This window comes from Anarrhichthys ocellatus, unplaced genomic scaffold (genome assembly GCF_004355925.1).
Source record: "Anarrhichthys ocellatus isolate YVR2014 unplaced genomic scaffold, GSC_Weel_1.0 scaffold35, whole genome shotgun sequence".
NCBI lineage: Eukaryota > Metazoa > Chordata > Actinopteri > Perciformes > Anarhichadidae > Anarrhichthys > Anarrhichthys ocellatus.
This window is the reverse complement of record NW_022280065.1, coordinates 1,185,181-1,210,263: the sequence shown is the minus strand read 5'-3', so window position 1 is coordinate 1,210,263 and position 25,083 is coordinate 1,185,181. Positions and strand designations below refer to the sequence as shown.

At 40.9% G+C, this 25,083-nt stretch overlaps 4 protein-coding genes across 5 annotated transcripts in view; 3 read left to right on the top strand and 1 right to left on the bottom strand.

The window, feature by feature from the left end:
• Positions 1-1,993: 1,993 nt before the first annotated feature.
• aard (alanine and arginine rich domain containing protein) lies at positions 1,994-5,331 on the top strand. Its single transcript, XM_031866334.1, has 2 exons — positions 1,994-2,472; positions 2,682-5,331. Exons 1-2 carry the CDS (start codon positions 2,248-2,250, stop codon positions 2,802-2,804), a joined length of 348 nt encoding a protein of 115 aa, XP_031722194.1. The 5' UTR covers positions 1,994-2,247; the 3' UTR covers positions 2,805-5,331.
• LOC116393759 (protein FAM167A) lies at positions 2,972-8,480 on the bottom strand. The gene is made up of 2 exons (XM_031866332.1): positions 8,159-8,480; positions 2,972-5,077 (listed from the first exon to the last, which is right to left on the bottom strand). Exons 1-2 carry the CDS (start codon positions 8,339-8,341, stop codon positions 4,772-4,774), a joined length of 489 nt encoding a protein of 162 aa, XP_031722192.1. The 5' UTR covers positions 8,342-8,480; the 3' UTR covers positions 2,972-4,771.
• A 2,593-nt stretch (positions 8,481-11,073) lies between these two features.
• slc30a8 (solute carrier family 30 member 8) lies at positions 11,074-20,472 on the top strand. The gene is made up of 9 exons (XM_031866519.1): positions 11,074-11,646; positions 13,250-13,416; positions 14,437-14,583; positions 15,332-15,485; positions 15,695-15,855; positions 16,818-16,930; positions 17,491-17,596; positions 17,708-17,842; positions 19,967-20,472. Exons 1-9 carry the CDS (start codon positions 11,573-11,575, stop codon positions 20,110-20,112), a joined length of 1,203 nt encoding a protein of 400 aa, XP_031722379.1. The 5' UTR covers positions 11,074-11,572; the 3' UTR covers positions 20,113-20,472.
• A 3,796-nt stretch (positions 20,473-24,268) lies between these two features.
• Positions 24,269-25,083, top strand: part of med30 (mediator complex subunit 30) — a 31,480-nt gene continuing 30,665 nt past the window's right edge. The window contains exon 1 of one of the 2 annotated variants that reach the window (XM_031866486.1): positions 24,269-24,356. The gene's annotated coding sequence lies outside the window, so the exon portion shown is untranslated. Of the gene's footprint in view, positions 24,357-24,413; positions 24,535-25,083 lie in introns of those variants that run through there. The other variant, XM_031866487.1, reaches the window with a different exon arrangement.

Below are 25,083 nucleotides of genomic sequence, written 5' to 3'. Positions count from 1 at the left end.
AGCGTGGAGAACAGTAGTTTACTCATATGAGACAGAACCAGCTCAGCTGACAGAGGAGTGAGCCCGGCAGTCCCTTAGGCTGCTGGAGGAAACCCGCTAAAGAGCAGAGGAGACACAAATTGCTTTCTCCGCGTGTCCTCTGACAGAAGGTCTATGGGTCGAGGGCAGTTAAACTATGAGGCATTTCATGACTCTTTGATCACCTTGATCTCTCAGTGAACACCGGCTTATGCTATTAGATAAAATAGTCTCCATTTGGATGAATGTCAGCACAAGTTGCATAAATGTAAATACACACAAAAACAAATATTACATTAAAAAAAAAATATTGCAAGACTTTTGCAAAATTGTTGTGAAATCTGCACATTGGTGAAAGCGCCACCAGGAGGCAGCAAAGTTGGCTGAAAGGTAACACGACATTAAGACAACACACATGATCCCATCAGCACTGAATTAAGAAATGTCAGGTGTAAAATGGTAAAGGAAGCCCATGTAGCACTGCATGGCATTTTCTCCACTGAAAGGGCACCCTAGAGGGCACTTTGTTTTCTCTACCATAGGGGCATTGGTTTTTCAAACATGGGGGTGTCTAGGGCCCCGAACACCTCCCTGCAACCTAAAAGTAAAAAAAAGTACTAAAAGAAACATTGCCTCTGACTTAGACTCGCATAGCCAGAGCTATCTCTACACAGGCCAGCACTGGACAGCTCTGACCATAATACAGTGGAATGCAGAGCTATCTACCACCACCCACCCCACCACCTGAGGCCCAGTCTGTGTATCTGGCGGCGTGTTTGTCCCTGTCGTAGTTGCACCCTGTCGCCCTGCTTCCTTGACCTTCAAGACAGGCGGCCCAATCCCTCCAACCTCTTCTCACGCTCTACGGACCTCTGCACAAATGGAGTAATAGCTCACGTCTTATGGGCTCTGACAAGTGCGTTACTCTGTCTCTCTCCAACACGCTCATCCATCCGTCTTCACTGATTACTCTATGACAGAATTGCAAATAAGAGACATTTATTTGATGCTCAGTGTGTGGACTGAGAGTTTTTAAAGAGGGTGTTGGACATCACAAGTTCTCAACTCTCTCTCTCTCTCTCTCTCACTCTCTCTTTCTCTCTCTCTCTCGCTCTCTCTTTCTCTCTCTCTCTCTCGCTCTCTCATACACACGTACACTAACACACACACACACACACACTTCTCTTTGTTTCCTATGACATAGCACTTTAAAAGAGCAAAACAATACCTCACAGTGAAGAATCACTTTTGGGGGAAAAAGAAAAAACTGTGTGTGACGTCCCCTCCAAATGTGCCCACTCGTTCTTCACAGCCAGGCCCATAAGTCAGGGAGGAATATACACTAGAACTCTGTCTCATCTCTGAACAGAAGTCAGGGGGGAGGAACTGCTCACAGTTGCCAAAAAACATCCCACAAACCCCACAGGGAACAGACTTAACTTCCTGGCACAAAGAGCCTGGTTATATTTCACCGTAGGATGGCCTTTGTGCCTCTGAATCGGCTAACACTGTGGCTGTGTCTCCTACCTCGTCCAACCTGTCCGTCTCCTAAGCTGACAAGCAGGTCTCATTTAGGGAGAAGCCCTGAAAAAGTCCTCTGGGGGTTTGATGGATTTTGTGTGTACATGCAGGCACACACACACACACACACACACACACAGGTTTACACATGGGCACTTTGTCCAAATGAGAGCTCACTCACAACACGTTTCTCACACTAGAATTGTATGGGGGCGGGATAGACTGGGAAAAAAAGAGAGAAAAGGGGGGTGAAAGAGGGGGAGGGTGGAGTGGTGGTTGGAGGTGGGGGGGGGGGGGGCTCTTTTCAGTTCTTTTTGGAGGCAACAATAGTCTTTGTCCGAGTTCTTCAACCATTCTTATTAGGGTTACCCAAAGGAGGAGGAGGAAGAGGAGGAGGAGGAGATGGGGCATGCAGGCGCAGGGCAGTTTCTCCATAGTAACATTGACAAAACAAGCCAGTTCAACACCAGGCAGGCAAAAGGGATGATTGTAGCTGCTGAGCAGAAGCACACAGACTTGTGCTGCGGAATCCTGTTCACATAAGGAAAGGAGGAAGACCAGTCCGGAGAGGAGGAGATCTAGTGGAGTGCAAGATTTCCCAGAGTTTTTTGAGAAAGTGTATACCAGCCTGTCAGAGAAAGTGCTGGGAGGCAACACGTGAGACGGGAACACACTTATACTGCACCTGCACCTTCGTACCCTCCCAGCATGGACCGAGACAGTCACAGCGAGGACACTTTTTCCACCATGGTTCTGGAGAACATTAAAAACAAACTGATTCATGCCTTCAGGGCGACCGGAGAGTCCAGAGGAAATCCACAAGGCTCTGGCTCCACTGTCAGACCAGTCAGCATCGGCAGGAGTCACCAAGCCAACGAAGAGCTGCGGAGGGCGCAGATAGACGGAGCGATAACCTGGCTGAGGTCCGAACTGGTGAGTTCTCTGACAGATTTGACGTATTGTGCTGGTTCGCAACAGGCGTCGTGTCCAGAAATGTCTCCGATTGATCTGGTGATGGTGTCAGTTCATAAATGTAGAGACAATTTGGAGGAAAGTGCCAACACATTTTGTGTCTCGCCATCTGAACGTATACATTATAGCTTCAAACATGCTGATTCAGTTCTTTCATTGTTGTCTTGCAGCTGGAGATGCGCTCACAGGACCTCCAGCTGGCTCAGACACTGCTGGGGCTCAACACAGAGATCCAAAGACTGAGGAGGGAGAGTTTTGGAGGTTTGGAAGTAGAAGGGGATGATCAGCAGTAACTGGCCCCAGCAGAGAGCCCCTTCTCTGGGTGGAGAAGACCTAAGAGTGACTAAAGGTGGAAAAATGCCTTGGAACCAATGGCAGGCAAGGAAATGGTTGTAATGCAACTGAGCAGCAAAGATCAAATGCATTTGCTTGTGATAATTGGTAAAAAATGTGTCATGGTAATAATAGACACCAGTTGCACGTAAAGTAAGAGTGGGACAAAATGTGCGTTCTGTTCTGTGATGCTGGCATTGTTAATATTAGATGCTTTGTACTTATATAAAGTTGTATTAAAGAAACCTTTTTGTACACGTTTTGTTACTTTAGGTCAGAAAACAAGGCATTATGAATGTAAAAATGAAAAACACTTTTGTCCCATTGTTTTGTGATTTGACAAAAAAATTAAATTTGCACCATGAGTGGTTTCATATCTTTATTGTGCTGGAATACTGCACGGCATACGGTACAGTATCTGTTTAACATAGAGCTAGAAGTTCAGGTATGGTTGTTAACTCCCAAAAAAATTCTAGTTTATTCCTTTCACAAATACCTTCTATACACAAACAATCTGACACCAGTTATCTTTTAAAACATAGATTTACATATTGGTTCGCTGTACTAGCTTATGTATCCTAATAATACTTTCTCAAATAGATATTCACAAATACATGGAACAATGTCACTGTCAACAAAATGCTTCATCGCTGCATGTGGGCAATAACAATGCAATGAACCCGCTGCTGCATTTAATCCATTGTGCATGCAGTTGCATGTCGTTAAAAGGTCAGCGAGCTTCCAGCACTTACACATTCATAAAATCAATACATATAAACCCGCAAATTCATAACTCAACATCTGTATAGATTCAGCTCTGATCTGAATCACCGGCTAATGTTTGTTTACATAGAGAGGACATGTTTCTCTCACATTCAATTCTAACCAAAGACAGCAAAGATTGCCTTTAAGTCAATGTTTAATACAGGACTTATAGTATCCTCTGTCACACAGATCTTGTACTAACTTAAAGGAATAGCTGGGCATTTAAAAAAAAACTCAATTTCACTTTCTGAGATTTAGATGAGACGATCGATACCACTCTTGACTACCTGTCCATAAAATATGGAGCTGCAGCCACCAGTCGGTTAGCTTTGCTTAGGTTAGCTTAGCATTAAGACTAAATATGGGGGGGAGAAAGCGTTTCCCTGGCTCTGTCCCGAGTCAATAAAATCCATCTACTAGCACCTCTAAAGCTGACCAATTAACGCATTTGTATCTTATTTGTTTAATCTGTACAAAAACTGAAGTTGACATTCGTACAGAGTCAAGCTAGCTGCTCCCTCTGTTTCCAGTCTTTATGCTAAGCAAAGCTAGCCAAATGCTGGATGCATAACTCTTAGCAGGTTATTAGCAGGTTAGCAGGTTATTCATTGTCATTGTACAACAGGGTTGTGCAGCAAAATGCAGTATAGTCCCATTTTGCTCCATAAGAAAAACACAAAAAACAAAGCTACATTATATGTAAGGTGGAGGATGAATTACGGAGTCTCCCAGCCTGAGGAAAGAAGCTGCTCTTAAATCCGGTGGTGCTCCAGCAGCTAGACAGCAGCATGGCGAGTGAGATAGGACTTTAATTTAGACTGGACACTACAGACTTTTTAGGTGTATAATTGTATTTCCAAAAACAGTTCATAGCTTTCTGTCAGAAATTGATGTGTTTTACTTCACAATGTCATATTTTAGTTATGAAAACAGAATCAAATAAGCTAAAGAAGCCATTAGAGTGACCTATATCTCTTTCCTCTTCCTTTCCTCAACTCCACTCATCCTCCTGTCGGACTTCTCTCTAGAAAAACAAAATACAGGGAGGGGGGGGTTTTATGGTGGGAAACTGCAAATATCTATCTTGCTCCACCTTTCGACTGCCTTAGAGGATATGAGGAAGTTGAGGAGAGAGTTGAAGTTCTTCTAATAGTTAGAATTTTCATGGTACAGAGCTCCTCCGGTTGAAGGACCTCTTCGATAAAACCTTTGTGTAAAGGGTCGGAGTCGTCTTCAGGCAGGAAATGGAGAAGCCCACCTCCCCTGAGCCGAAGTAGACGCTGCCACTTCCTCTTTCGCTCTCAGAGTCCCAATAGCTGCCCTCCCCTTCCTCCTCCTCCTCCTCTCCCTCCTCATCTGTTTCTTCATCTTGCTCCTCCTCAGACAACTCCTGCTTGAGCTCCTGGATGCCGGAGTGAAGCTCCATCAGCTGCCGGATCAGAGCTTGGTCCTGGGAACGCATCTCCATCTACACATCGGAGAAAAAACAAAAGCATGTTTAGTTTTTTCTTTTATGCATTTTAGATATGTTGATTGCTGGACAGAGAGGAAAACAAACAGGCCCAAATATCATTTCATAAAGGAAAGAAATCATCAGTAAAGAACTCATAAAGAAACTTCACAGTTTCTGCATTTTCCTGATCAAGCTGAGCGGGTTAATGCTCAGTGTGACACCACAGCCATTTCATTCGAGCGTTGCCTTCTTTCAAATGCAAATGGCATTCTCTTTCTTCCCTCTTTTTTCTTCAGAGGCTGTCTAATTGCCGGGCATTGTAAAATAAGATATTCAGAATTCCACCAACTTCAGAGTCCAAGTTTGTCGTAAGGAGTGAGGAATGTCCCAAACAAAAAAAAGAACCTTCTGGATCCGATCTGCATTTCTTTTCTCTGTTAATTACAGCACCAGGTTGAGACCGGACTCCGACTGAAAGATGCCTTTGTCGAGGAGCAAAGAGAGAAGACATGGGAACTTTTTTTTTTCCGCCAGCCCTTTTCAAATAATGTGCTGGACACTGTGTGTATGCGTGTGGTGTGTCTGCATCGGCCTGTGCGCCTTTTTTCTGTTCCACTGCACACTACCCTGAGAAAAACGTCTAAATCAGGAGGTTTGTATGTGGATTAACACCTTCCATCTTTCTTGCTCTAACAAAATGTCTTTCTCTAAAGGAAAACATGGACACAGAACCTTTGATTTGATTCGAGGGGATGGATAGAGGTTATCTCTAATTGGGCTCAAACACAGCCCCAGTCTAATCACATTGTGAACACCAGACAGAGAAGTTGGATCTTTCACACAAGTGACCGAATCCTTTTTGGTGTGTCTTTTAAAAATAAGACAAAAAAAAGTATCTATGGACAGAATACTTTTGCTTTCACTTCTGAATGATTAAGTAGAACAAAATAAAAAAATGTTTACCAATAGAGATGATTCGTTGTTTTGAGATGTTATTCCCACACAGTCAAAAATGATTCAGGCTTCAAAAACAGGATAAATATATATATATTTTTCCCAACTTGGATATGCAAAATTATTAATAAGACTTGATAGAAATGGGGCCTCATTTTTATTGGCAGAACTGATAAACATCTCTGAATGTACAAGAGCTTGCTGCATTTTATCCTGATTTGATCAAATACAGTCTTAAGTTTAGTGCTCAGAAACAAATTCTGAAAAGAAAATTGCAGATGGACATCACGTGATGTGATAACAAAAAAGTCGAGAACAGCTACTTTATTAACCTTGAGGTGGTATATTTGGTCAACGACTGTTTCCGCAGTCAAGAATTAACTTTGAAACTCTAGTTTTAAGCCAGCATGGACATTAAAATGCTCAGAAAAACTGTAAATTTGTACAGATATGTTTCCATTGTGACTCCGGCTGCAGGTGAAGATCATGTGATATGATTCGAAAGCTTGAGAACAGCTATACTGAATGGACCTTGAGCTTCATCCTGGATGTTAAAGGTCTAAATGATTGCCTTACTCACATAACAACCGACAAGAAACACTATTTCAATAAGCTCTGGGTCTTTGTCATACAGAGAATCCTAAACAGTCCTTTAAGATGAGTCAAATTCAGGTGTTGTCATTCATTGCCGTTACACAGCAGGGTCTGATTAAACCAAGCAGAAGGCCTCCGTTTTTACTGGCTGTGTAGTCGGGCTCCTGCTCAGACACGTGGTTTCTCCTCCTCTGTGAGCTGAGGGCACTCGGTTACCATGACGAGCTGTCTGGGCGAATGCACTAAATACCAAGTGATATATTAGGCCGTGACAATGGGCCTTACACAGTCGCTCACAGAGGTGCAAACAGACACACACACACTTGGACACACACACAGCCTCTTTAAAATGGGTTGACATTGTAACAACATGACCTACATGCATCTCAGGAACAAAAGGGCAATAACTTCCCACACAAAAGCATACGGAAGGATCCGGGAGGTCATTTTGTTGTCGTGACGGATGGCTAGACCTTTGGCCAAAACCACAGTGTAAAAAATCTACTATTCGTAACTCTTGTTGCCTGTGGCTACATTTGACAACTTTGAGATAATTCTAAATGCTAAAACACAGCATAACATTTGCACAAGTAGAGAAAAGCTGACTCGCTAATGTTATGCTGAAAAGTTACTGAAAGGTTATGCGTCTATCAGTGTGACTCCCCCTATACCCTCACCATGCAGTGAACGACGTTAACATTGACTTAATGGCCTGACTACAAGGGCCTTTAGTGCGCAGCAATATCGAGCTAAAGTTTGCTAATATTAGCTAGAATTAGCCACCATTAACTTTTTTGTATCTCATGTGCACAACATGGTTATTTTAAACCACAGACTCTCTGGTTCCTTCTTATCCGTCTACATACGTGAAAAAATCGAAATCAATATAAACTGCGGTTTTCTACAGACATTGGTCCCCAAGATTAGAACAGAACTTTGCATAAAAGCTTTTATATACGCTGCCTCAGAGCTTATTACTATGGGGGACTTGAAGTCCATTTGGTCAGTGTGATTGCTCTTAAACATTTTAATGAATTGTTTTAAAACTGACTTGTTTTAAGCGTTATAACAATTTTCTTCATTGCATATTAACTGGATATTTGAACCTATTCAATTGAATTTGTCTGTTTGTATTTTCCTCTGTTTATTGTTGTAACAATGTTCATGATGGCATCTTGGCTAGGTCACTGTTGAAAAAGAGATTTTTATCTTTCTAGTTTTGTTGGGACTTTATCATTCTTATTCGTACATGCACAACTCCAACATGACATGTGTGGGTATGCAGGGGCTTTGATCTATAACAATGAATCATACCTGCATCATATTTCTTAATCTAATCAAATATCTTGTACGTAAAATCAAAGTACAATAGCCGTTTAATACATGTAGTGACATACAAAGTACACAATCTAGGTATCTAAGTATAAAGTAGCATAAATACTTCTCAGATACACTTCAAAATTTTGTCCAGTACTTGAGTACATTTACAACTGAAAATGGACTTCATGTAGAAAGAAGAGTGAGACTTCATCAGAGCTCCAATCTTACCAGTTCCCTTCGCAGCCATGCCAGCGCGCTCTCTATGTCCAGTTTTCTGCCTTCCTCTCCAGCTGTGCACCCGGTCCTGCTCCGAGGATCCCTGCGTGCACTCTGTCCTGCCGGTTTGCAGTCGTCAAAGGTGGAGGTCTTGCAGGAGAAGTCCCGCAGTCTGTTCAAGACCACCTCCATCATGTCAGGTCAGCGATCTCGTTCTGGACCCTTGGCTGTGTCCTGTATGTTCTCGGCTCTTCAGTGCAGATGCAGCCTCGTCTGGTCTCTCTTTCTCTTCTGGATCCCTCGCAGTTCTGATGACTTATGAGGGACTCACACTCCCCCCCCCCCCTTCGCTTAGCAGTGTGGAGTTTGAATGTTGACGGAGCAGGTCTGACGTCAGTGCATTGTCCAGATGCCTGACCTGGAGTTGTTTACCACTTTTTACACACACACACACACACACACACGGTTCATTAGGATGGAGAGGAGGCGGACGGTTGCCATGGGCGACAACAGTTGCCTATCTTTAAAAATACTTGCAGAGGATGCAGGGAGGACAGAATGTGTGCACACACACACACAGGGCTTTAGTGTATAGGGCCCTCGTGATCTGGTGAGTGGCTCGTTGCAGGGTCAGGAGCTTAAGAACAGTGTGAACAGCCATGTGTAACTAACCCCTTCTTGTGCCATTTTACCCTCACTCTGCAGGCCCTAGCAACACCATCTATTCACACACATACACACACACACACACACACACCTTGGCGAACCAAACACAGGACCACTTTGTGGACTCCACAGACGGTATTGACCGAAATAGCCACATTGACACTATTTTTAGAGTCGAAACTGACTCCACTTTTAGACCTCTTCAAGAAAACCAACGTCACTTTCAAAAGGAATAAAAAACAAGCTGCCTTTTAGTCTCATTGTGCAAATTGTGTCATGTTCTTAATGCGGCCTCCAAAGACACTGAAGAACCTTATATGAGCTGTGACGTCAACAGTTGCTTCATGAATGAGTATAATTGACAATTATGTTAAATGCCTTATTGTTCACCTTTTATTCTTTGTTTGTATCACTATTGATATTAAATGAAATGCTAGACTGTGTGTTTAGGGATGGGACAGGGAATCATCCTCATCCACCTGAGGTATCACAAGTATTTTTTTATCTTGTAAAAACCAAATGATACAACAAATACATTTTGACAATAATGTCTTTGTCAAAGTTCCCCCCCACTTTTCTTTACTGCTGACGGTGGACAACTGTGCGGCAGACACTGCATAACAGAGAAGACTTCATATTTAATCTCATACACAAAACACAGCACGTGTTGCTGGTGTGATCGTGACAGTTTTGGAAGAAGTACTCAGATCGTTTTACTGAAGTACAAATAGCAATACCACAGAAATACTCCTGCACTCAAAATTCCACCTAAGTTAAAGTACAAAAGTATTGGCATCAAAATATACTTAAAGTACCAAAAGTAAAAGTACTCACTGCGCAGAGTGGCCCATTTCAATATTTAGATTATTGGATTGTTATTATTATTGATGGATATGTTCATCACTTGAATATCGCAGCTGGTAAAGGTGCTTATTTTTAGTTACTTAAAGTACTGCTGGATAGCTTGTGAATTTCCCTCTGAGGATCAGGACAAATAATCTTAACCTACAACAATACATCATCATCATCATCATCATTTGTTTGTTTGTAATATTCTGTTTTATGTATTGCTGTGAATAGGCAAAGTAACTAGTGACTAAAATATATGCAGTGGCGTGAAAAGTACGATTTTGTCCTGTGAAATGTCGTGAAAATTGAGATACTCAAGTAAAGTACAAGTACTACAGAATTGTCCTCACTTGATATGTACTTAGCAACATTCCACCACTGGATGGAGGAGACAATACCAAAATGATAGAGAAATATTTTGGTCCAAAAACAACCACTCAAATATACAAATAGAAATATATAAATGAGAAATAATCATAATAACACAACAATCATCATTATTAACATCCTGGGTTTTAAAAGCCTTCCCCCTTCTCATGACTGGTGTGTTTTACATGGGACCGCAAACACTTGCTGAACATGGCTCATTGTCGACACCATGTGGTGTATTTTAGGAGGCAAACATTAACAACTGGTGGTTTTCTTTCACGGCTGCAGAGATTATCAATCCGTCCAGTGTACAGGATAAGTGTGTTGCGGGTTTTCATACAGCCGATAAGCTTGGGAAACATTACAATGAATTAATTGTAAGACTGTTTTGCAACTTTGCTTTAAAACCTTGATGTGAGACCGAGAGCATCATCTCAACACTGCTGCTATGGTTCTTTAAAATGAAATTAAATACAAAACGTCTCCTCCAGACGCGTATTCAAAACATAGAAATGATAAACTGCTTTGAAAAATAATATGTGTCTGATGTTATTTTCTATAAAAAATAAGTTGAATTTCCAAGAAAATAAAAAAATCAACAATCTAGTAATACCATTTAAAAAGTGAAACAGTTGGCCCACAAGATGTCTCCGACTTCAGCGAAAAGTTAAAAAAAAAAACGTTTGCGCGCGCACATTTCTGAGTGAAGGTGGACTTTAATCGCTGCATCAATCAAGGAGCCCAACATAAAAACGCCTTTTCTACTCCACGTGATCAAAACGTGTATCCTAAATTCCCAAAAGACAACTTTAGACATATGGGAGCAGTTGTTTCACAGCTTTAGGCAAACTTCTCGATTCAAAAAAACAAACATACAAAATAACGGCATTAACCTGAGATGAGGAAGCCTGGATGGAGACACGCGCGCGGCCCTTAGTTTGATTGCATAATCGCAGAGTTCCGGCTGCTCAAGGAGGGTGGGCGGGTCCAGAATGAGTTCTAGCCGGCTGAACAACCAAACACCCCCCCCCTGATTGAGATGATGAGTGCACACTCGAACTTTTACTTAAAAGCTGAATTTATCGTTCACTTTTAGCGCTACATATAAGAGAATATGACATTGCATACAAACCAACCTTTATAGAGAGTGGGTGTCTTTTATTGAACTTTAACATCTCGACTTTTAATCAGCGAAGGCTCTTTTTCGTCTCGAAGCGCTCCGCAGGCGGCGATGCATTTGCACACGGTGCGTGTCCCCAGTAGCGATCACATGGCTGTCCGCATCGCGTGTGTTTGAACCCCGGCCAGTCGGTCAGGATATCAGAGCTGCTGGTGAGCGTTCATCGAGAGGAGACAACGCAACTTTAAGAGCACCTCGACAATAAATAGATATTACGTTTAGATGAACACAACTGTAGCTTTTCTTGGACGTATTTGTAAGTCACTTTTGAATTTGGACTTTTTTTTTGGAGCATGTTTTTATTTTAGTCTTGTCACTTTTGAGGGATTTCTTTAAATTAGTTGTTCTCCAAGAAGCCAATCATGTTCAAAAAGAAGAATCCAGAAAGACTGAGACTGGTGTCAGACTTGAAGAACTCGTATAACGGTTTGGGAAGGTAAACTTTTATTCATTCATTTGCACTAAATTGGAATAAAATTGTCCGTTGGCCAATGCTTTCTTATATAGGCTGTGCGTTAATCTCAAACTGTTCAGTGACTTTTAGCGACACAGATCTCATAGAAAGTGTATCAAACTTTTGTCGAATATTTAAAAAAAAATTCCGTCGGCCTACATGCAGTTGTGCTGTTGGCACTGTCTTTGCCCACGTTCCCTTGTTTATGAACTGGGCTACTTTTTTTTTTTCCACACGGGGCCAGTCTGCTGGTCTGAGAAGCAGTGCGCAAAACACAGTCACTGGCGCAGAAGTGGACTTCTTGCATCCCTGATGGAAATGGGAGGTGCACTGAAGCTTATCACCTCTAGGCTATTCCCTGTGGTATTGATTTTAAGTAATATTTAAATATGTGTATATCGTAACAGGATGTTTTGTCCCTCAACAGAAATAAAGGATGATCCTAACAATTACTTCGTTATTAGATAAACCCAGTTTATCTGCTCATTTTCTCAGGTTGCATTCAGCTGATCATGAAGTTGGTTCTTGTTGGTGCTGCTGGTGATAGCACACTGATTTCACTTTGGCTGAGCATTTCAAATTGTTTCCTCAGTGCTGTTTAAACAACTAAGTAGACTAACTCTAATGTCGTTTGAGTAAAACAAACCTATGATTTTTTTTTTTTAATCCACTCTTAAAGCGTTTTTGTTTTCAAATAATCTGATCTACAGTATGTATCTGGACACTTGTAAACACAACAAATTAGCTGCAGTATGACAAAAAGGCTACGCGTGTGTAGTGCCCCCCCCCCCGACCCAAAATAAAGGGCAAAATAGAAGCTGTCGACTCTTCTCTCCCTTCCTGTTACTCCAGTGTGAATGGCATTTTACCTTCTCGGCCTCACCTACCTGCTATGTCTAGGGTGAGCTAAACCAAGCAAGCATCCAAATCACAGAATAATGAACCTAACATTAATCTCCAAGTGACATCTCAGTCTATCTATAAGAACACCAGATATTTTTAATTTACAGCAGAGCTTCCCTATCTTCCTACATCTTAACAGAGCCCAGTCCCTTACGAGAGGACATTATTAGTAAGCAAACCTGTTGGCACTTTCCTTGATTGAGCTACTGAGCAGCTGATCCACCACAACATCCCAAACGCAACAGAAACAACAAACCCTATGAACCCCCAAAAACAAAGAAACTAGACATGCTTGTATCATTTGTACAACTTAATGGGAAAAAAGTGTCAAATAAACTGAAACATTGGACTGAAATGAATATTTAAGCAGACATAAAAACACCGTTAATGTTGGGGAACAGGGCCGAGTGAAAAGGAGAACGACCGTGTTTTCACAACATGATTGGGTTAAACATAACTGGACGAACATAATATTTATTGCCAACAAATTTGACAATCAATAAACTCATTTATAAAACAATAATGCAAAACATTCTCTTGTTCTTTATCATAGGAAATTGAATGAATTTGGATTTTGTTGCGCTCTAAACAAATGTTAAATAGCCACATTCACAGAGAAGTTATCTTCTGTTTGTTCTGATTTATTTATTTATTTATTTATTTATTTTAATGTTCGTTCCAGTGTGCCCAACCAGACGGCCTTCCAGGTAGACGCCACTGGTGGCATCAAGCATTGCCACGACAACAGCCACGCGGAGGAGGATCGTGACCGAGAGAAGAAAGTGGCCAGGAGGAGGTTGTACGTGGTCTCTGTCATCTGCCTGGTTTTCATGGTTGGTGAAATCGTCGGTGAGTCCTTCTGCTTGTCTCGCTGTTCTGTCGTGTCAATCGCCTTGGTTTAAAAACTTGGTAAAAACTGGATTTAGAGCTTCATCTGCAGGACATGCAACACTTTTAGCCAACTGGGATGACGTGGCAATAAAGTATTGAATTAGATTGAGTTTAATCAGGTGTTTAACTGTTTCTGTTTTACGGCTTGGTTACACCAACAAGGATTCATTTTGTTTAAACTCGCTTTAATCACGGTTTAACTATAAATCATGATGCACCAAACTTTAACACTATCTTAAAAGTAAGTCGGATTACATTTAAACCTCTCTTTAAACGTGAGATTAGTTTTTACTCTCACCCTGGATAAAATTCAATTATTTTGCACCAAAACTTTAATCTCCAACTTAAAATGTGATCCATGTATTGACTTTAAATTTACACTTGAGGCTTAACGTTTAAACTGGCTGACGTTTTTGTAATGCTTAAGGCAAAACAATCAAGTTTTGCTCAACTCAAGAACTATTTAAGATTAAATGTAAAGATGTTTCACTCGTTCACATACATCTCACTAATTCGCCTTTTCCTTTACTCTTGAATGTTTAGTATTTTCCTCCGTCTTCATCTCCTTTCACTTCGCCTGCTTATCTACTCTTCCATATACTTCTTTATTTCTTCTAAAGTTTGGTACAGCCGTTCACAGTTCCTCGATTATGAATCCTATGAAACTATCAAGTTCAAATTTGTGTCATCAATTATTGAATGGATTGTCATGAAATTTGGACATTCATGTTCGCCTCATGAGGAGTTGTAAAAACTTCGGGGGTCCTTTAGCTTTCCATATAGCGCTAAGATTTGTGCAATTTTTGGTTTATTTAATTAAACCAACGTTAATTCAATTATTAAATTCTTGTGGCTTATTCAGGTCAAACTGTCCTCCTGTCTCTCTTTGGTTCTTTTTTTCCACACTAGTATCAATCAAGCATTTCAGCAGTGCAATAGCCTGATATTTATATTGATTTATTGCCTGTCCTTCTGAAGGTGGGTATTTAGCAGGCAGTCTTGCGGTGATGACAGATGCTGCCCACCTGCTTGCAGACTTCATCAGCTTCCTCATCAGCCTGTTATCCCTCTGGCTCTCCTCCAGACCTGCCACACACAAGCTCAGCTACGGCTGGCATCGCGCAGGTACGTCGATCCATCTGTCCGTTTCAAATCCACAAACAGCCGAGATTGGAACTGAATTATAAGTTTAACTCATCTATACTGATTTTGTCAACAGAAGAGAGCATCAATACGTTTTACTTTCAATACGTTTGTTTCCCCGTCTGAAATGGCTTTCTGATGGCAAGATAAAACGGTGAAAGTATTCTAAATATATCGTAAACTAAAAATGATTTAGTTTTTCTGATGGAGGCGGTACACTCACCTGAAAGGTGACGTCATTCCGTTAATTTCAGGCAGACCTTAAAATGTGTAACTTTAAGATAAATTGTAAATATTGACCATGAATGTTACTGATAAGACACTTATTTTAAACGGTTAACAGCTCGGCAGTACATAGCGCAGCCACTAGTGTCTCCATTTATAAGCAAACATAATATTATGGCTATCGGGTTGTCATATTGCTTAGACTCAGAGCTGTAATGCATTCACTTTTTCATTGTCCATCAGTTTTTTGTCCTTCGGTCAAAATCTGACCAGAACATCTGTAATTAGAGCTGGACCGATAAGTAGTCTACCTCTACACTTAAACGGCATGTGTACAGTCTTGTCACTTCATTTCACTTCAATATTAAGCAATTTTGAAGTTCTTCTTTGTGTTATTTGGAGTTGAAAATTCTGTTATCTGGAGCAGCTTTCAGTCAGTATTTTACCACGACTCTTGTGATATTTCTCCTGATTTATTTTCCTCCTCATTTGTTCTCCCCTGCAGAGATTCTGGGTTCTCTGCTGTCAGTTTTCACCATCTGGCTGGTAACAGGAGTGTTGGTTTACCTGGCTGTGGAGCGTCTCATCAACAATGACTTCACCATCGAGGGCACTATCATGCTCATTACCTCTGGTTGTGCTTTGTTGGCTAATATTCTGTGAGTACACACTCGGTTCTCATTTATACTGCTTTTATCGGCGCGCAGTGCGTCTTTGAATATTCCCGATTTGATTAAAGCCAATACAGACAGGAGGGCAATACCATATCTACTTTGAGGGACTCTTGAAAAAGTCTGTGTTGTAGTATGTTGTACTTGGAGCTGATTAGATTCATACTTTGAAAATATTTTGTTCCTACTCTCAAAAGCATGGCCCTCATCCTTCACCAGTCCGGCCACGGCCACAGCCACGCGGGTCTCGGCTCACACGGCCACAGCCACAAGAAAGGGAACGAGCACAATCAAGTTTTAAACCACACAAACCAGAGAGATGACCAGGCAGACGCCGAGCAAAACAGGGCTGCTAACGGTAAGTTCCTCGTAAAAAATCCTATTTGAGAAGAAAGTGACGAAATAAGGAATAATGTTGTCCATGAAACAATGAAATACTAGAAAAAGCCATTTCTGAAGAAGTGTCGGTGTGAATGCTGGATGAAAAGCTGACGCTACGCTGAATTGCTGGCTTTAGAATATGAAAAATACCAATGTATGAAAGACATGGAATATCTCAAGGTCTGTTGAAAGGCTGATGCCACGTTAAATTCCCGGCTTTCAAAGTTGAATAATGCCAATAAAATATAAAGGATGTAGACTTTATCAAGGTCTGTTGAAAAACTGATGCTACGCTGAACTGCTGGCTTAAAAGCCTCTCATCCTGAGCTTCCTCTCATACCCCTGCTTCTCAGACAAAAACCTGTACTAGTGCTGAAATATTTTCCGTAAGGATTTGGGAGCCCTTGATTAACACTTAATTTGTGTGTGTTGTGTCAAAAATATGAGACTGGAAGCAGATTAGATAACTGAAACGTATTTTGTCCTCCAGAAAGGTTTTGTGGAGGCAGTTGGTTAAGAGTTCCTGTCACTTTGAGGCTCCTGTAGCCAGATGTGCAAGTCCGCTTGCTAGCGACATTATTTCATTATACGTATGTGGAACATTTTAAAGATTGAATGGGGTTTCTGTGTGAATGTATGAATGAGTAGATAGCAGTTTAAAATGCATCTGAATGGGGAACATTTTGCACAAAACATTGAATATATCTTGAGTGTGAAAAGTATGTATGACAGAAGTTACATCTTTTACGCATTGAGGTGAACATTTTGATGTTTGAATGAATATTTCTACATTAAATAAAAAAAGTGTAAGGAGTGCCAAAAAGGGGTTTTGGAGGAATAATGAAAATGCTTCCAGCCTTCACACTAATTCATTGTATAATCTCCCAAGCACAGTATTCTGTAGTATAACTGCACCGTTACTGAACTACTTCTTTTCAGGAGGGAGGGCTCTGCAGGACAACGCCAGTGTGCGAGCGGCCTTTGTCCATGTGTTGGGAGATCTTCTCCAGAGCGTCAGCGTGTTTCTCAGCGCCATCATTATCTTCTTCAAGGTCAGGATTCTCTCTAGGCAGCGTGAAACTTCAACCCATGAGGGGAAGAGAGGCGTGTAGAGTAGGTGTGAAATGCATAGACATTGTGAAATTGGGTCAACAGACTATAAGAGAGGTATAACTTTCGTCCTTTGTAATTGTTACGATTATTTTAGAAAATTTGAAATGTAATTCATCATTTTCTGGTGTGCTTGGTTTGTTATTGCAACAGAGTGCAAATCAGCAGCATACACCATTGTTCAGCAAAGTTTTCTCAGTTTTTTTAATTTTTTTTATTCATTTTGGCAGATTTTATATATAACCATTTCCTTTCCAATAAAGCAATAAGCAATCTAATTAGACATTTTACTGCATCACTTGGCCAATGCATTAACTGCCAGAAATCAATCAATGAAGTTAATTGTAAAAGTTTGCAATTCAAGCTTTTTATTTTGGTCAGTGTCCTGCGTCCCTTAAGCCTCATAACTATTACTGAAAAAATACTTTAAACTACTTCAGCTTAAACCTTTGATGCCTTGGCCAAGATACAATATATTGTCTGTGTGATTTGTTTCTTTCAGCCAGAATATAAGATCGCTGACCCCATCTGCACCTTCCTGTTCTCCATATTTGTCTTGTGCACCACCATCACCATCTTGAGGGATATTCTTCTTGTCCTGATGAATGGTGAGGCTCTCGTTCTCTGGTCCAAAAACAACAACGACATACAGAGTTTTCTAGCTCTCTTTCCTCATTGCTCCTCATCATTTCACTAAGCCGTGCATCTTCCTGACTCAGGCACTCCTGCGGGGGTGAAGTACGGTGAGGTGCGGGATGGTCTTCTAGCCGTGAAGGGGGTGAAGGCGGTCCACAACCTTCACATCTGGGCCCTCACCATGAACCAGACTATACTGACTGCACACGTAGCCATAGGTGAGATGAAACTGCCAGAGTCCAACTTTTACGCATCAATTTATGATGGAAATGTCTTAATTTATGTGAAGGAGAACACTAAGTTCAGGCGTCGGGTGACAAATTCAAATAATAAAAATGATTAGGCATTAAGGCTCTCAGGCATTTTTTTATGCTTTCAAATATCATTCAATATATATGAAAGTAACCAGTAATGCTGTCGATGAAGGAAGTGGAGTAAAAAGTTTGTTTTTACAATATTATTTATATTCGAGTAGAAATAGAAAGTAGCAGAAATACTCAAGTAGAACAAGTATTTCCAAGTTGCACTTACAGTGGGGCAAAAAAGTATTTAGTCAGCCACCAATTGTGCAAGTTCTCCCACTTAAAAAGATGAGAGATGCCTGTAATTTTCATCATAGGTATACTTCAACTATGAGAGACAGAATGGGGGGAAAGAATCCAGGAAATCACATTGTAGGATTTTTAATGAATTAATTGGTAAATTCCTTGGTAAAATAAGTATTTGGTCACCTACAAACAAGCAAGATTTCTGGCTCTCACAGACCTGTAACTTCTTCTTTAAGAGGCTCCTCTGTCCTCCACTCGTTACCTGTATTAATGGCACCTGTTTGAACTTGTTATCAGTATAAAAGACACCTGTCCACAACCTCAAACAGTCACACTCCAAACTCCACTATGGCCAAGACCAAAGAGCTGTCAAAGGACACCAGAAACAAAATTGTAGACCTGCACCAGGCTGGGAAGACTGAATCTGCAATAGGTAAGCAGCTTGGTGTGAAGAATTCAACTGTGGGAGCAATTATTAGAAAATGGAAGACGTACAAGACCACTGATAGTCTCCCTCGATCTGGGGCTCCACGCAAGATCTCACCCCGTGGGGTCAAAATGATCACAAGAACGGTGAACAAAAATCCCAGAACCACACGGGGGGGACCTAGTGAATGACCTGCAGAGAGCTGGGACCAAAGTAACAAAGGCTACCATCAGTAACACACTACGCCGCCAGGGACTCAAATCCTGCAGTGCCAGACGTGTCCCCCTGCTTAAGCCAGTACATGTCCAGGCTCGTCTGAAGTTTGCTAGAGAGCAGTTGGATGATCCAGAAGAGGATTGGGAGAATGTCATATGGTCAGATGAAACCAAAATAGAACTTTTTGGTAAAAACTCAACTCGTCGTGTTTGGAGGAGAAAGAATGCCGAGTTGCATCCAAAGAACACCATACCTACTGTGAAGCATGGGGGTGGAAACATCATGCTTTGGGGCTGTTTTTCTGCAAGGGGACCAGGACGACTGATCCGTGTAAAGGAAAGAATGAATGGGGCCATGTATCGTGAGATTTTGAGTGGAAACCTCCTTCCATCAGCAAGGGCATTGAAGATGAAACGTGGCTGGGTCTTTCAGCATGACAATGATCCCAAACACACCGCCCGGGCAACGAAGGAGTGGCTTCGTAAGAAGCATTTCAAGGTCCTGGAGTGGCCTAGCCAGTCTCCAGATCTCAACCCCATAGAAAATCTGTGGAGGGAGTTGAAAGTCCGTGTTGCCCAGCGACAGCCCCAAAACATCACTGCTCTAGAGGAGATCTGCATGGAGGAATGGGCCAAAATACCAACAACAGTGTGTGAAAAGCTTGTGAAGACTTACAGAAAACGTTTGACCTCTGTCATTGCCAACAAAGGGTATATAACAAAGTATTGAGATGAACTTTTGTTATTGACCAAATACTTATTTTCCACCATAATTTGCAAATAAATTCTTTAAAAATTAAAAAAGATTCTTTCCCCCCATTCTGTCTCATAGTTGAAGTGTACCTATGATAAATTACAGGCATCTCTCATCTTTTTAAGTGGGAGAACTTGCACAATTGGTGGCTGACTAAATACTTTTTTGCCCCACTGTAAATGCAGTACTTGAGCAAAAGTACTTAGTTACTTTCCACGACTGGTAACCATATAGTGTATGAATGAGTATTTCGTCCTCAATGGCCTGCCACTGGGCCTTTTGGGCTTTTTTCTCTTTACTACTTGCGTTGGAACCGTTTAAAGGCACACGTATATTTACACACAGGGGCGACTAACAATTTCACTGACATTTGCGTTGTCTTCCTCTCCTTTCCACAGACGAGACAGTGGACGCTCAGACGGTCCTAAGAGAAATGACACAGGCTTGTATCTCCTCCTACAACTTCCACTCTGTTACAATTCAAATGGAGAGACTGGCCGACCTGAAGCCTGGATGTACCCTGTGTGAGGAGCCCAAGATGTAGGAACCTGCCGTAGTTCTTTTTACCCGAGCCCATCAGAGTAAAAGGCTACGCTTTGACTGCTGTAACATCGGCACTGCTCTCTGGTTCCTGAGTTTTTTTTTTTTTTACTGTGACATTCATGCCAAAGTCAAATGGCTGTGCCCGTGTGTTGATACTTCCAAAGAAATATTTACGTTGAAATATGTGAGTGAAGGGCTTGTTCATGATTTTAAATTATTTCAGAAGAAAGGTTCCCGATCCACACCATTCCCTGTGCGGGAAGTTTTAACTAAAATATTCCTAAGATTTATTTGCTTTTAAGTGTATTCGTGTTGAAATATAAATCACAATAAACTAAATTCATCCTTTTATGGATCAATACATTTTGTTGAATTTTTTTTTTTTTTTTAGTGAAAACTTGAGCATCAAATACTTGATTTTCTGCATTCTGTTGATTTTATCAATTTTTTTTGTGCAAAGGACTTTGGATAACTAAATTGGATAAATTCAGGCGAGAGCTGACAATTCAAAATATAATGGCATATAATGCAGTAAGACTCGGGCATTCTGCGTTGTTTTAAAATTTTTACTGATGAATTTCTCATTTGATGTTATCCCTTCTGAGTGAACACGCATTTAGGCATGATTTGCTCTCACGTCCTCTTTTGTTTGGGGGAAGTAACCTCTTTAAATGTGCATGTGGCACTTATTCACCTCAGTGATACTTTTAATCATTTAAATTCATTTATGAACCCCTGGCTCATAGCCCACATGTCTGTGTTCTCTGAGAAGTTGTAATATTTTACATTATTATTACAGTAATAAAGTCATAATAATTTAAGAAAATAAATTGGCCTTTTCCTCTAATCGAGCAAAGGCTTCTGCTGGGGTACCGGTAATCAAATTCGCAAATTGTTAAATAATATATATATGATTACATTACCTAGTGATTACTTCTGATGGTGGTGCGTGGTTGCCTGGGGGTTGGGCGCGTGGGACATTTTGGGCATATTTGTTTCCATCTCTATATATATTAGAATTACATACTTAACATCTACTCACTAACCTAAATGCACATTTTAACTACTGTGTTCACCTTGTGACCTTTTATGTAAAGCGAAAGTACTGTTTGTTTGAGCATTAACCTACTGTATCAAGACATGGGATACAGCCGGTTGCACACAATTTAGTATGTAAATATCAAACAATAAATACTTCTATTCAGTGACTATTACACCAGCATTCTCAGAAGTACTGTTTATGAGAGCAGCACATGTACTGTATGTTGATTAAAGTGTCTCGCCACTGCCTTTTGTGCAGTTTCAAGGTGAAGTGAAATATTCAATAAAATATTCCTTTTCAAATACTTATGAGTCTTGCTTTCAAAATTTGATTTACGATGTCATAAAATCCTACATGATGAAGCACTGTATCCGTTCAAACCCTCACTGCCTACACCAGCTCCTCTGTTGCTGGGCAACAAGCCCACGGATGGATCCATTGTCTTGAGGGGCATGTGGATCCCTAAAACGTTCCTCCACCTCCCTGACATTAAGATCGTTTTTAAATGTACCTGGCCGGCAATTTTGACTTATGATTCACTTGTGGGCCGCTGCTTCTAAAGGGTTATTAAATATACAGTCTAACATTTAGATGATGGAACACATGACTGTACAACTAAAACTGCCTATTTTTAAGGAGACGGACATCAGTTTTTGACTACTTTAGTCAGGAATCCTGTACTTTACTATTTAGATGTGTAAGATGTGTTCTACCTCTGTATGAGCATGTCAAGGGAGGCCAAACCTCATGCATGTTGATGGTTTTGTTTAGTAATGTTTACTGCATGTCAATGCGTGTTACTGGCAATTAAGTTAAAAAAGTTCTATACAGTAAGACTAAAAGTAACATATCAAAAACATCTGAACAAACAAAAGGTCCTCGGGGACAACTGAGCATCAGACCAACAACCCTCTAACTAACACAACCTGCTCTACCTCCTAAACCGCACACGCGTACACCAACCCAAGTGGTCGCCCTCCCACCCACACAGCTTTATCCCGTACCTTCAGCTATTCTAATCTCATGCTTGTGTCCACAGACTTTCAGACGTGAACGTTGCCATGAGCAGTTGGTTGTATGGACTTTACATGCAGCTGCCTTCAGAGCAGACCATTGTACTCCCTTCTCTCTCCATCTGAACTTAACCCCCGGAGGGACCAGATCAGTGCACATTCAATTAAAGCATGAGTAATGCACTACGTGGCTAGAAAATCCGTTTTAGTCCTGATACCCCCTCGGCTAATAATATTACACGGTTTGTTTTACAAGGGAGATTTTTTTGTTACCTTTTGCTCTCCAACTCTTTTTTTTACTGGTTCTCCTCTCTCTGCTTCTTTTCCTCTATTCACTACCACTGCATCCTCCTCTCTCTCTCTCTCTCTCTGTCTGCCTCTTGCTGTCTCGCCCTCTCATCTTCAAGGTCCAAGTCCCGGCATCGGTTTAGATGAGGCAGTGCCGTCAGTTTAGAGGTAATCTGTGTTGTTGTTGTTGTGCAAGAAGAGGCCCTAATAACATTCAGCGTCACATGATGTAGCATACCCCATGCTGCGGGAGACACACTGAGGAAATCAGATTCATTGCCCTGTGATGAATGAAAGGTCTTTGATTTAGAAGGTTTGAATTTACAGGAATGTTTGGTCTCAGTGAGGTTTGATGACATTAACATGAAAAATCAATAGTTTTTCATCAGATTGCCTTGATGTGATCAATACATTCTCTTGTTTCTCTTTCCCCTTTGATCAGCGACAGATGATCTCTCAAGTAACTGAGGGCCTGACAGCCTCCTTCACAGCCCTGCCCCCATGACTGACACACACACACACACACACACACCCACACACACACACAATGAAAATGCACACAAATTCACACACATTTTCCAACCTTTTCCATGATTATGATGTGTGAATGAACATGGTTATTTATTTTTTGTATTCTTTCTTATAATGTCAAATGCATAATTCAGCAAAAGAGCCGGGAAAGTATATTCATCTCACTACGTGCCTCCTACCACTCACCTTCTCATTACTCTCTTGTTCCAATTAAACACAATAAGAAGACAGGCTGGATCATTATGGAGAAACCCATTTCCAAATGGCATGCCTCAGTTGGTCTGACTTTATTGCAGATGGGGATTGGAAAAGTAACGCTCATTCATTCTGGCAAGATAACCAGCACTCTCTCTGCAATTAGGAAGTTGTGGGCAGTCAAGTGAACTTGACACAGGGTTTTACATATCCGTTTTGCATGTTGCAAATAGGGTGTTTTTTTCTGAGAAAGAATAAGGGAAAGGAAATGACTACAGGTTACTATTACATAAAATGAAGAAATTGAAATCCAGTCCGTAACCCCAAATCTGAATGAATAATGTAAATTAAGTAATAGGCATCATAATCTACTTTTTCAGCCCCACTCAAGCCTGAAGGCAAAGCCTTTCATTTTTTCAATAAAGCGCTTATTTCCAGTCTCCGTAAGTCAGAGCAGTATTTCTGCTGCACAACAGAGTACATGCTGAGGAGGCAGCCTTTTACAGACTCATGTCTATTTCTGACACCTCTTGTATTTCCAATTGATTTAAATTCTGATCATTCACAAAATAATCCAAGCACAGCTGTACAATATAAGTAATACATGGATGAATGGATCCATTGAGGGATTTTATTTAACACAAAGTAGACAACATACCCATTCATGGATTGAATTTGAATTATATTTAGCCTACTAAAAAAGTTATATACATATACCCATGAGAAGCAATCATGTGGTGTAAATTGGCCTGAGGGCTGATGAAGTCAGATGTGTGAGAATTAACTGTAATATAAGAGTAGACCAGCATAAGGCGCTGTTTCCCCTGAATAGCCTGAGCAAATTTGCAGTGCGCCTTGCTTTACCGTAATGTAGTCATTCATTTCGAAACATTGGGAGAGAGGGGGATCAATTTAAAAAGATGAACATGGGTCAAATGTTATCTTAAAGGATTTAACATATGAGTTCGTGTAGATTATACTGTATTCTTTAGTGAAAATCCCATTAAATAATAATAAAAAAATGACATTTTCAAGTGGCACATCTACTCCATCATTTACCGTAACCAGTCCCGGTGTCAAGACGAATTCTCGCGATAGTTGCTGGAGCTGAAAATCCTAGGAGCAAAGCAGGGAGCATGACATGTCAACAAAACAGATAAGATTACCAACACACAGGTAACATTACACGTTGTCTAATGTGCTATTGAATACATATGAACACTCACCTCGGTGTTAAGCTTCACATCGTGCCGGAATAATGACACGAGACACAGAAAGATGAACCGAGAGAAAGCTGTCGTGTGTGGTGTGACTGTCCACTTAGCTTTGGTGTCCTCCACTCCACGTTTACATGGTAGCTAATTAACCCGATATCAGACTGGATGCTTTCGGGTACGGTTTTTGAAGTCCGGGGCAACATCTAACAGACTTGTACTGATGTAAAGGCGCGTTTAACTGCTTCTCAAACCCTGGTGTTGAACTTCTAGTGAAGGCTAAAGCGTTAGCTCATGGACTTTGTCAGTGTCGGATGTGTTTATCTAGGCAGCGCCTCGTTTTAGTTAATTCGGGACAGCTGTGAAGCTTTTAGAGAGCTATACTGCTTAGGTGTATAAATGGTGTACTTTATTAACCACACCACTGTGCTTACATTAGTTTATTCATTTTGCAATTGCTGTCTAACACAAATAGGTATTTTATCTTATGTTTAATATGTCATATTTTACATCTAAGTCTGACTTCTGCACATTTCTGTGTCTTGGATTCTCATTTGTTCTGCTTTGATTTTCTTTTTATACTTCTTTGTTTGAGCATTGTTGGAGTGAGTCTGAGATCAAAGACTTTCATTGCCAGCGACTGATGTAATTGTTATGAAAAGAACAATAAATGAATTGAACTTGACTGA

What these genes read in the sequence shown, in the direction of transcription:
- aard (XM_031866334.1), top strand. Translation starts at nt 2,248, where the DNA reads ATGGACCGAGACAGTCACAGCGAGGACACTTTTTCCACCATGGTTCTG. An exon ending in CCTGGCTGAGGTCCGAACTG is followed by an intron (nt 2,473 to 2,681) that starts GTGAGTTCTCTG and finishes GTTGTCTTGCAG; the next exon opens with CTGGAGATGCGCTCACAGGA.
- LOC116393759 (XM_031866332.1), bottom strand. Translation starts at nt 8,341, where the DNA reads ATGATGGAGGTGGTCTTGAACAGACTGCGGGACTTCTCCTGCAAGACC. An exon ending in CATGGCTGCGAAGGGAACTG is followed by an intron (nt 5,078 to 8,158) that starts GTAAGATTGGAG and finishes TCCGATGTGTAG; the next exon opens with ATGGAGATGCGTTCCCAGGA.
- slc30a8 (XM_031866519.1), top strand. Translation starts at nt 11,573, where the DNA reads ATGTTCAAAAAGAAGAATCCAGAAAGACTGAGACTGGTGTCAGACTTG. An exon ending in CATGGTTGGTGAAATCGTCG is followed by an intron (nt 13,417 to 14,436) that starts GTGAGTCCTTCT and finishes GTCCTTCTGAAG; the next exon opens with GTGGGTATTTAGCAGGCAGT. An exon ending in TCTTCTTGTCCTGATGAATG is followed by an intron (nt 17,597 to 17,707) that starts GTGAGGCTCTCG and finishes TTCCTGACTCAG; the next exon opens with GCACTCCTGCGGGGGTGAAG.